Source organism: Girardinichthys multiradiatus, chromosome 5, assembly GCF_021462225.1.
Source record: "Girardinichthys multiradiatus isolate DD_20200921_A chromosome 5, DD_fGirMul_XY1, whole genome shotgun sequence".
In the NCBI taxonomy this organism is placed as follows: domain Eukaryota; kingdom Metazoa; phylum Chordata; class Actinopteri; order Cyprinodontiformes; family Goodeidae; genus Girardinichthys; species Girardinichthys multiradiatus.
The window spans coordinates 34,228,132-34,240,993 of record NC_061798.1 but is presented as its reverse complement, the minus strand read 5'-3'; the positions used below and the strand labels follow the sequence as shown (position 1 = coordinate 34,240,993).

Here is a 12,862-nt window from a genome sequence, read left to right as displayed (position 1 = left end):
TGATTAAAGATGATTGGAAATTATGACCAAAAGAGTGATGCAACATTACCATGCAATGTTTATGTTTGAGAACCAAGGATTATCTTGAAGGATCTGGAAATGAAGTTAAGTTAGACTTGGAACCAACTTAGGGAATATTCAGCAACATTTAGACAACCAATCACAATGCAAGATCAGATAAAATATTATTTTAATAAAATAATGTTTTAAATAATGATCTGCTGAATAAAACCAACCTTCTGGATGACCATTTCTCAACGGTGTCTAAATAGCTGCCTTTATTTATTAAAATAATATTTGAAGAAATATTATTAAGAGAGTATTTTGGAAAAGAGACAAATCTTTCTGGAGAAATGGGGCTTAATGGTGTTTACTTAGTTATCAAATCTAGTAAATGAGGTTCAGGAACTATTATTCACTAGCTTGAAAACTAACAACCTTTCTGTTAAATACTCTTTAGTAGCAAGCACGTGTTCTTACCGGTTAGCATTTGAGCTAACAAAAGAAGCTAATAGCTTAGCACCAGAACCAACACATATCTTTAAAATACCGTTAATAAAAAGAGTTAAAATGCATAAGCGCAGACGGCACGTTATGATCAACCCTAACCCTAACCCTAAAATCACCCTTCAAGTAAAGTTTGTCTTAACTTTAAAAACACACAAAGAACACAACCTGAACATGTGTTTGCAGATATCCTTCTAGCACCAAGATAGCTGAGTTGAACACAAACAAAACTGCATAAAATGAAAAACGTTTAGATCATTTCATTCTAAATCTGTCTCTGCCCAAAACACCTAACCTCATGAACCATGGTGAGGAAACGTTGTCCAAGGGGCGAAGCTTGAAGAAACGTCCACAGTCAACAAGTGGTTAGCTTTCAGCTAACCTCGGGGGTTGAAGGTGCGTTCGCTCTGTGAACAAAAAGGGTTAGCTCCGGAGCTGTAGCTGGGCGGCCAGTTTTGTCAGTCAACCAGCTGTGCATTACCGTAATCACCGGGTACACAAACAATGCTCCACTCATACTTAACTTGTGCATATGATCGCATGATCTTATGACACTCTTGGATCCAGTTGAAAAGTTTGTCTTTTTGCCAGCAAAAGACATTAGCACACTGGGCCTCTCCTGACCGGTCCCTCTCGAAGGCCGTGTGGAAAGAGGGCGGATGTAGCGACAGCTGTGCTTTTATTCAAGTAGTGACATCACAGGAAGTCCGCAGTTATCCCGTTTCCTGGCTGTACCGGAAGAAGGTTAATGCACTTTATTTTGAAAGTTCCAGAAAAGTCCGTACTGGAGTTTAATGTTGAAATCCATGGCTGTGGGTCCCAACATAACGAAAAATTCAAATTCATTCATGAAATTTATAAAAACCTGTTTGTTGAAACGGGATTCAAATGGATTTGTTTGTAAATGAACAGTTTGACCTCTCAGTGAACTGCAGTGGCACTGTTAGCCTGAAGCAGAAAATGTCATTACATCATGCTAAAAAGTACAGACTTTACGCATTCAGTGTGCACATGTTGAGATCTGTGCTGAGGCCACCTCTTTTAAAAGGCTGGGCCATTGAACATTATTTTCTTACTGTTATAAGACGTCTTTATAATATTAAAGAAACAATGTTCAACAAGGGTAATTTAAGGAGATTTGTCACAAAAATATGTTTGCATTGGTTTGAAACCCACTTTCACCATTTAAACAAATAACATTTTTCTTGTCATTTGCAGGAAGCATAATAAAATGTCTTGTTACATCAAATTCTGCACTGGCATCTGAATCATTTCACAACACTTTGCCTTTTGAGCTTGCTGTGCTTTGATTGTTTTCCTTCTTCTTATATTTATTTGGAAATAAGTTCCAGAGTCCTCTTGCATGAAAGAGTGGTTGAAACTATTTCATACTAAAGACTAGTGAATTCGCCAACTATTGGAAACTGAAGACAAAAAGCACAGCAATAAAAATTCCAATCTTCATACTCAAAAGGTTATTTTACATTTAAAATTGTAGGTGACCTTCCTGAATTGCCGTAAAAACAAATGTTTTAGTTTATTTATTGTTTGCATTAATTTTTTCTGCAAGCAAGTTTAGAGTCAGCAGTTTTCCTAGTCATGGCATTTTGGTTTATTCACTGGGAAAAAGCTTTGCTTTGGAAAAGAAAAAATCAAAAGCCACTTAGGTGTTCAGGTCATGCAATTTCAGCAAATAAATGCCAAATGCATGCTTGTACATGTGTGTGTCTGAGTGCATGAGAGAGACTGATGAAGACCGAGAAAAGTGCTAAAGTGAGTTAGGAAGTTGTCAAAATAAGGTTAAATCTTTCCATGTAATCCATGCAACATTCATGAACTGCTCACAGTTAAATCCATAAAAGTTACAATAAATATCCTTTTGTGTAATCTATGCAATAATTATTAAAATACACAGTTGAAGCAGTATTGAGCAATAACGTACTGGGCAAAAGGACGTTGCGCAATAACTGAGAAGACTGACAAAGGGCTGACCAGTGAGAGCATCTGTACTATAAAAGCAATGCCAAAAAAGGGAACTGCGGTTGTTTCCTCGCAGAAGACCAAAGAACAAGATCGGACGGAGAAAAGAAGCTCAGATGGAAAAGGAACAGAGACACAGCCCAGCTGATCGACTGCATTAAAAAGTGGATCAACCCGTGTGCCCTGGAAGGACTGTGCCTCAAGATTAAGAATCTGATTTCATCTACAGACTTTTTATCCAGAAAACAGAAGTGAACTTCATTGGTGAACAGCTGATTGCCCTAAGTTTCAGGCTTCTGGAAATCCCGAATCAACCTCATTTATGTGTCTGGGGTTTCCTTCAACTCTTCAGCCTCTGGAAGTTACTGAGACGTATGACAACAAAGTTCCAAACTCACTAGTTTCAGCATCAGGGAAAGACAGGTTGAGTTGATTGATTCATTTCTATTATTGAAATTATTATGTGTTGCCGAATTTAAGCTGTTACTGACCCCTGCAAAAGCATTACTAATTAAGGAAAGCATATAAAATTCTAGTTAAATGGTGGACATTCAATTATTTGAGTCACCGTATTTTTGGTTTTTCATTGGTGGTAAAAAGTCTTGTTGCCTGGTTCTGAGATATTTTAGGAGGTTTTTATTGGTTGCCTTAGCCAAGTTAGTTAAAACAGCGCATTTGGGGCTCGTGCCCAGCCACTAAAGTTAACCCAACCCATATACCAAGAACCAGTTGTAATATTAGGGAATGAGCAGCCGTGAACAAAAGTGACTGTCGAAGTGTGAATGACTGCTGTGGGCTACTCAGTCGTCCAGACCTCCAGTTGAAGAAGGGCGAGACTTTTGTGTGAAGGCTGTCAGAGGCTAGGCGAGTCATTTCCCGACACCAGCTTAAACAGAACTTTCTGTAAACCTGCTTAGTTAGATCTTTCAGGTTTAGGGAAGTCCGGACCCGTTGGACTGACCAATCCCCTTAGACATAGGGAAGTAGGAGGGAGGGGTTAGCTCATCGGACAGCGAAAAAGTGAATTAAGAAGAGTACAAGGAGGGAGCAATAGAGACTTTAAGGTAGAGAACAAGGCAAGGAGAGCAAAAAAGTTAGGCAGATGGACAAAGATAGAGCCTTGCAGTGAGTATCCATATCTCTAGCCACCAATGACTCCACATGCTGCACTTCAACTAATGGACTCTGCCTTCCTCTACTGTCTTATCAGTCCCCTCTCCCTTTTTCCACCCTTCCTTCCTATCTCAAATGTTCACAAAGGTGCACTATCTTTCCACTTAACGGCTTCACCTCAATCTCATTTTTATCACACTTTCGTCTTTCTCTCCACTGCTGTCCTGCTCTTAAATGCTTCTGGTCTTCTTCTGTCTCCTTCTCATCACATTTCACCCATCTCTCCATCAACAGTTCACCTGCACCTCTGACTTATCTATTTACTGAACTGGGTGAAGAGCTATGTTTAGACATTTTGGTGCCTTATGCAAGTCCCTCCTCAATTCTTGGAGAGATCCATCTTATCCTTGCATTTCAGGGGGATAAAACTTTCTGAAACATGTCTGACAGGTTTAGTGTTTGGTCACTTGATTCTTCTTTGCTAGAGTAATCATGTTCTTTTCATTACACACCTTTCAGATGACCCAGGAGCAGTACATCCTCGCAGCCCAGCCAAACCCCCTCCACCAGCGAGGAGCGTCAGAGTGCAGTGCCCAAGTTTACCCAGCAGTCGGCATCTACGGGTGGAGGAAGAGATGCTTGTACTTCTTCATCCTCCTTCTACTTGTCACAATGATTGTCAACCTGGCACTCACCATCTGGATTCTCAAAGTCATGAACTTCACTCCGGTAAGAGGTTTGTGTATATATATATACAGTATATCATTAAAGTGCCTAATTGTTACATGGGATTCACATAAAAAAAGCTTTAAATTGTTTGAAAGGGTTCCCTTAAGGTACTAACACCAATACATGATAATAAAATGAAGAGTAGTTAAACAACATCTTGTGTATCATAGTATATCAGTGTGTTTTCACATTTATTAACACTGTCCATCATAAGTAAGTAAGTAAGTAAGTAAAATGTATTTATATAGCACTTATCACAGATAAAAAATCACAAAGTGCTTCACAACAAAAAACAAAAAATAAAATATAAATACAACAATATCAAACAGTAGAATACAATATAACATGTTAATTAAAAGCTTGTCTGTATAAAAATGTCTTCAGCTGCTTTTTAAAAGAGTCAATGGAATCTGTACAGCGAAAAGACAATGGAAGAGCATTCCACAACCTTGGTGCTACAGCCCCAAAAGCTCAATCTCCACGTGTTTTGAAACGAGTGCGAGGGACAAACAGTAACCTTTGACCTGATGATCTAAGAGCTCGGGATGAAGAATATGGTTTCAACAGGTCAGTGATATACTGGGGGGCTTGGCCATGTAAGGCCATAAAGGTTAAAACAAAAATTTTAAAATGAAATCTAAAATTTATTGGCAACCAATGAAAAGAGGCCAAACCTGGAATGATATGAGATCTTCTATTGGTGCCAGTTAAGAGTCTTGCAGCAGCATTCTGCACAGTTTGAAGGCGATCCAAAGCTGATTTGTTAAAAACAAGTAAAAAGTCATATATATAAAGCAAATCAAATTTTTTAAATTAATCATTTATTAAGTAAGACTGGATTAAAGGTGTCACATTTTCAGGATTTGCTGTGAATTATAGTCTGCTCTCCTCCCTTTCCTCACATATATCTCACCCCATGGAGGGAACAAAGCCATCTCAAAAATGTTGATTATAACCTGCAAGAGTGACAATATCAGTGCAGTGCCACACTTCTGTATGTTGACTGCTGTTCAGAAGCCTAGTTTTTGCAGATACAATCGAGGTGCAAGGGATTGTTAGATCATATCTGAACTATGTTTGCTCCCTGGTTTACTCACCTCATTTAAAAAAAACAAAAAAAACAACAAAACATTTTCTCTTGTTCAAACTGAAAAAAAGCACACAAAAAAAATCAAATGCACAATGCTGGGTGTTTAGCAGCCTTGTCTGAGGGTATATGCTTTTGCACATTCTGGTTTTTAAGTGATATTATCTTCCATTGAGGCTGAAAAAACATGGTAGGAATAGAGGTGAGGGCTTGTTAGGTAGAAACTCGCATCCCCGAGTCTTCCTGTCAGTTTCCAAACCAAGGTGTGATGACGCTTCGTCAGGATGCTTCAGCGGCATTACTCTAAAAGATCTTCCTTACAGAAAGTGCATCCTGTCTTGACCATATCAGCAGAGATCTATAAGCAGAGATCGATTTGATTTTGGAGGCAGCCTCAAATGACGTTTCATGGAGCTCCAGTGTTTTGTAATTCTGCATTGGATTCGGTTTTACCACAAAAAAAATGCCATTATAAATTATTTCTGACTTCCTGCACATTTTATTGTTATTGGTTGTTAGTACCACAACCTCTACACAAAAGGTTAACAGGTTCATAAAAACACTAAAAATATAGATAGAGGGGGAACCGGTTCAACAGAAACATACCACCAATCATTTAATTAAGATCTTGGAGATAATTACCTTTGAATGACCTTACAGTCTTGTAACTGATAATTAAATGGCAGTAAGTCTCCTACAATTGAGGTTTATGTCAGTGAAGTTGGTTTACACATAAAAAAGTTTTTTTTTTTAATACAATTATCAATAGTTGACATGATATTCCTGTTATGGTCAGGGAGTGCTTGCTTTTGCATGCTTAATAACACATTTTTATTTTTGCCCTCTCTAACCCTAAACTATCCATACACGCAGTATTGCCTATATTGCACTGGGGTTCATGAGATTACAGGTCCTTCTCAAAATATTAGCATATTGTGATAAAGTTCATTATTTTCCATAATGTCATGATGAAAATTTAACATTAATATATTTTAGATTCATTGCACACTAAGTGAAATATTTCAGGTCTTTTATTGTCTTAATACGGATGATTTTGGCATACAGCTCATGAAAACCCAAAATTCCTATCTCACAAAATTAGCATATTTCATCCGACCAATAAAAGAAAAGTGTTTTTAATACAAAAAACGTCAACCTTCAAATAATCATGTACAGTTATGCACTCAATACTTGGTCGGGAATCCTTTTGCAGAAATGACTGCTTCAGTGCGGCGTGGCATGGAGGCAATCAGCCTGTGGCACTGCTGAGGTCTTATGGAGGCCCAGGATGCTTCGATAGCGGCCTTTAGCTCATCCAGAGTGTTGGATCTTGAGTCTCTCAACGTTCTCTTCACAATATCCCACAAATTATCCATGGGGTTCAGGTCAGGAGAGTTGGCAGGCCAATTGAGCACAGTGATACCATGAATGTTAAATTTTCATCATTACATTATGGAAAATAATTAACTTTATCACAATATGCTAATATTTTGAGAAGGACCTGTATATTGCAATAGTATATACAGTATATGCAAATGATGTAGATTTTAAACTCAATCTCTGCTTAAGCATCCCAACATTATGCCCTATGTTTTAATATGCACGTTTACAGTTGAACAAAGAATGGAAGTCTGTAACCAGAACATGACAGCCATAGAAAATATCTGAGGAAAGTCATTGCAATGCATAAAAGACAAGACAACATTTCATAGGCTATATAGTATATGAAATATGAAGAGGCTTGAGAGATCACATCGGTAAGACTTAAACCCACTGAGTTTAAAAGATAATTTACACTACTTGGACTTAAACTCACTGAATTTAAAAGATAATTTACATGATTTGGGCCAGAAATGAAACATTGAGATTTTTTATGATGTACTGTGACTGGAAAAGTATATGGAGGCGCTTGTTCCTTGACACAGCCATCCGGTTTTCATCTCCTGACCTCAGGACCTTATTGCATTTCTTTCCATCCTTCTCTCTCTGCCCTTTTCCACGTCTTAAAAAAACCCATTGTGAATGAAGGCCACTAATGCCATAAAATAATTAAAAGACATAACAAAAAAAAAACCTTGCACTTCCTTTTAAATTTTTTTAACATTAACTTATGCTTCTGCATTTTTAACTTCAACAAAACACCTATCTGAAAGCAATCTGATACACAATAATATACAAACAGTAGCTGTGTTTTTCACCATTTTGAAAACATGTTGCACTTTCAGAAAAATTTACATACCATTTCCAACAAATAAGTAAACATACATGGCCACATACAGTTGTAGTTACAGCTTCTTCATCTCTGGTATAGCTCTTGCCTTGGCATGGAACAAATGGCAACATCCTGTACATAGAATTGGGGAAAAAAGAAGGAGAAACAAAACTCTGGAAGAAAGGCTTGAGGAAGAAAAGAGCCTACAGATGGAGTAGGGAAAGATGAATGTTGAAAATTATAGGAGAATTTAATATGGTTGAGTGGCTGTCCGTCTGCAGATGGTGTAGCTATAGTGTTTGAACATTCACACTCCTTTCTTTTTTCCTTCCTGCTCTCTGCCTCTGGGGTCCCTGGAGAGCCAGTTAATATGACTGTCTCAGAGTTCTATGGAGGCAAAGTCAGTGGATGCTGAGTTGAAACGTAAAGTCTAAACTCAACACTGCATGTCTCCTAAAAGTGTAACTAAATAGAGTGTGGTCTTGTTTTTATTGTTTTTATCTATACTTTCAGTGGTAAGACTTTTTTTAACTGAAAATACGTAATTTATTAAAATCTGATTTGTTTGTTTTCAAAATTTTTATCATGTTTTATTCTAAAGATACATAAAGTCAATGGCTGTCACGTGACAGAATCAGTCAATCAATCAAACAGCTTTATTTGTGTTGTAATTATGAATATTGATATATTATTTAATATTTAATATTAACACTTTAATATTTTACTAAATAATACTTCAGTCTGTTAAGGGTTGTCCTGTGAATACCAACGCAATAAGGTGGTGGCATTAGGGCAAAATTGAAAGGGATGAGCCAAGCTCTGACATTATTGAACAGCAAAACTGTGCACACTCATGGAATGAATTCACACAATTTCTAAAAATACAAGAATTTCTTAACAAAAATAAGTCAACTCAAGTTGAACATATTTCAATCAACAAACTCTTTACTATGCTAAAACAATCCAACTAAACTACCAAGCAAAATTAAAGAATAAGGAAGACTAATGGGCTATGTACAATATAAACAAGTTGATCAAAGATGGTTGAAAACTATGACCATAAGAGTGATGCAACATTACCATGCAATGTTATCAATGTTTGAGAAGCAAGGATTATCTTGAAGAATCTGGAAGTGAAGTGAAGTTAGTGTTGGAACTAACTTAGGCAATAATTGGTATACTTCAGACAACCATTCAAATGCAAGATCAGATAAAATATTATTTTAATAAAACAATATTTCAAAGAGTGATTTGCTGAATAAAACCAAGCTTCTGGATGACCAATTCTCAACGGTGTTTAATTAGCTGCCTTTATTTATTAAAATAATATTGAAAAAAATATTATTTTAAATAAGAACCAAATCTTTGAGAAATTGGCTTAATTGAGTTACTTAGTTATCAAGTTTAGTAAAATATTTAGGGAAATATTATTTTAATAGCTTGAAAACTAACAACCTTTTTGGTTGAATGATCTTAGCAGGCAAGCACATGTTCTTAGCTGTTAGCGGTAGGAGCTAACAAAAAAGCTTATAGCTTATCATCAGAATCAAACACATACATTTAAAATACCATTGATAAAAGAGTTAAAATGCATAGGCCTGGACTATAGGATTAAAATGCATAGGCGTTATAGCCAATCTTCTGTGTTTAAATTCAATCTTTAAATAAAGATTGGCTTAACTGTTAAAAAAAAACACAGAACACACAAACTGATCACATGTGCTTACAGCTAATCTGCTAGCACTAAGATAGCTGAGTTTCAACACAAACAAAACCAAACGTCATAAAATGAAAAATGTTTAGATTATTTCATTCTAAATTACTTCTCTCTCTGCCCAAACACAACCTCTTACATGAACCGTGCGGAGGAAAAGTTGTCCACTGCGACAAAGTTTGAATAAAGGTTCCACAGTGAACAAAGGGTTAACTGCAGCTAACGTCAGTAGCTGTGGGGTGGGGCGGCTCATTCTGCCGGCCAGCCAAACTGCACGTTACTGCTGTAACCACGGTGATGCGGTCCCGTTGTCCTTCCTTCAGACCGGAAAAACTGCTCCACTCGGCGTTGTAGAGACAGGCTCTCTGCTGGGAACTCTCTAGAACACAGTTTGCTTCTGTAGACCTCAGAGAGAAAGTCAAGCAACACTTGTACCTTAATTACCCCCATTCATGAATGAATACCGGATACACAAACAGCAATTCATTCCTACTTAACTTAGTGCATATTATCGCGGAATCGTATGACACTCTTGGATCCACTTTGAAGAGTTATGTCTGTTTGCCAGCAAAGAGACATTAGCGCGCTGTGTCCCTCCATCCAGTTCCTCTGGTGACCAATGTGGAAGAGGTCAGATTGTTGCAAAAGCAGTGTTTTTATTTGGACAGCGACGTCACAGGACGTCTGCTGTTACCCCTTTTCCTGGCTGTGCTGGAAGTAGGTTAATGCAATTTATTTTGAAAGTTCCAGAAAAGTTCATACGGGCCTTTCATTTTGCAACCATGGCTGGGGTCCCAACAAAAGAATATAAAACAAAAATCTATAAAAATCACATTGTGATTTTTAAGTAATTAATTTGCATTTTATTGCATGACATAAGCACTGGCATTCGTACTCGTCGTCTTCCGCTTCCTCTGGGACCGGGTCGCGGGGGTAGTAGACTCAGTAGAGACACCGAGCATCCCTTTCTCCAGACACCTCCTCCAAGTCCTCCCGGGGGAGCCCAATGTGTTCCCAGGCCAGCCGAGAGACATAGTCCCTCCAGCGTGTCCTGGCCCATCCTCTGGGCCTCCTCCCGGTGGGACATGCCTGGAACACCTCCTGAGGAAGGTGTCCAGGAGGCATCTGGTATAGATGCCCAAGCCACCTCAACTGGCTCCTCTCAATGTGGAGGAGGAGCGGATCTACTCCGAGCCCCTCCCTGAAGGCTGAGCTCATCACCCTATCTTGAAGGGAGTGCCAGGCCACCCTATGGAGGAAGCTCATTTCAGCCGCTTACATCCGGGATCTTCTTCTGTCGGTCATGACCCAAAGTTCATGGCCATATTTGAGGGTAGGACGTAGACTGACCGGTAAATCAAAAGCTTCTCTTTTCGGCTCAGCTCTCTTTTCACCACAATGGACCGGGACAGCATCCCTATTACTGCAGCAGCTGCACCGATCAGTCTGTCGATCTCCTGCTCCATTCTCCCATCACTTGTGAACAAGACCCCAAGATACTTGAATTCCTCCACTTGAGGAGGAGTTCCAACCTGAAGAGGACAAGCCACCCTTTTCCAGTTGAGAACCATGGCCTCGGACTTGGAGGATCTAATCTTCATCCCAACAGCTTCACACTCAACTGCAAACGGCCCCAGTGCATGCTCTAGGTCTTGGCTAGAGGGGGCCAGCAGGGCCAGTAATCTGCAAAAAGAAGAGATGAAATCCACTTGTCCCCAATCGAGATCCCCTCTGGCCCATGGCTGCACCTAGAAATCCTGTCCATAAAAGTTATGAACAGGACCGGTGACAAAGGGCAGCCCTGCCGGAGTTCAACATGCACCGGGAACAGGTCCGACTTAGTGCCGATAATGCGGAACCAATCTCCTGCTCTGCTTGTAAAGAGACTGGATGTCCCCTAATAAAGGGCCCCCGACTCTGTACTCGTGGAGCACTCCCCACAGGGCATCACAAGGGGTGCAATCGAATGCCTTCTCCAGGTCCACAAAATACATGTGGACCGGTTGGGCAAACTCCCATGAACCCTTGAGTACCCTGCAGAGGGTTTGGAGCTAGTCCAGTGTTCCACGGCCAGGACCAAAACCACACTACTCCTCCTGAAGCTGAGGTTCAACTATCGGCTGGAATCTCCTCTCCAATACCCTGGCATAGGCCTTACCGGGGAAGCTGAGGAGTGGGATCCCCCTATAGTTGGAACACACCCTCCGGTCACCATTCTTAGGAAGGGGGACCACCACCCTGGTCTGCCCGTCCAGAGGTACTGTCCCCGACCGCCACACGATGTTGAAGAGGCTTGTCAACCATGACAGTCCAACAACATCCAGAGACTTTAGGTACTCAGGGCAGATCTCATCCACCCCTGAAGCCTTGCCAGTGTGTGGCTTTTTAACCACCTTGATGACTTCAGCCTGGGTGATGAAAGAGTCCAACACCGAGTCCCCAGTGTCTGCTTCCACCAGGGAATGCGTGACAGCAGGACTGAGGAGATCCTCGAAGTACTCCTTCCACCACCCAATTATGTTCCCAGTCAAGATCACCAGCTCCCCACCCCCACCGTAAACAGTGTTGGCAAAACACTGCTTCCCCCTCCTGAGGCGCCAGACCATTTGCCAGAGTTGCTTTGCGGCCAACCGGTAGTCCTTCTCCATGGCCTCACCAAACTCCTCCCAGGTACGAGTTTTTGTCTCTGCCACAGCCCAGGCCGCGTCACGCTTGGCCTCACGGTACCCATCAGCCACCTCAGGAGTCCCACCACCAGGTTCGGGGATTGCCACAGACCTTATGGCCACAGCTACGGGCAGCAGCCCGAAGCAGACAATGGATGAGGAGAACATGGTCCACTCGGGCTCTATGTCTACAACCTCTCCCGGAATCTGGTCAAAGCTCTCCCGGAGGTGGGAATTGAATACATCCCTGGCCGAGGACTCTGCCAGACGTTCCCAGCAGACCCTCACTATACGCTTGGGCCTGCCAAGTCTGTCCTCCTTTCTCCTCTTCCAGCGGATCTAACTCACCACCAGGTGGTGATCAGTGGACAGCTCAGCCCCTCTTCATCCAACTGTCCAAAACATGCCATCGAAGGACCAAAGACAGGACAACAAACATTCACCTCCTGCCTAGGGTGTCCTGGTGCCAAGTGCACCAATGAACACCGTTATTCTTCAACATGGTGTTAATTATGGACAATCCATGACTACCACTGAAGTCCAATAATGAAACACCACTCGGATTCAGATTGGGGAGGCCATTCCTTCTGATCACGCCTCTCCAGGTGTCACTGTCATTTCCCACGTGGGTGTTGAAGTCTCCGAGCAGAATAATGGAGTCCCTGGGAGAGGCACTATGCAGCACCTCTGACAGGGACGTAGGCCGAAATGACTGTCAGAGACCTGTCCCCAACCCGAAGGCACAGGGATGCGACCCTCTCATCCATTGAGGTTAAACCCCAACACAAGATGGCTGAGCTGGGGGGCAACAAGCAAACCCACTCCAGCTCACAGCCTCTATTTTTGTCTCTTCA

General features: G+C 40.9%; 1 protein-coding gene across 1 annotated transcript in view; it reads left to right on the top strand.

Moving 5' to 3' along the window:
* Positions 1-12,862, top strand: part of LOC124869050 (zeta-sarcoglycan) — a 520,530-nt gene that overhangs the window by 240,511 nt on the left and 267,157 nt on the right. The window contains exon 2 of the mRNA XM_047366758.1: positions 4,120-4,329. Coding sequence (XP_047222714.1) covers positions 4,120-4,329 — 210 coding nt within the window. The remainder of the gene's footprint in view (positions 1-4,119; positions 4,330-12,862) is intronic.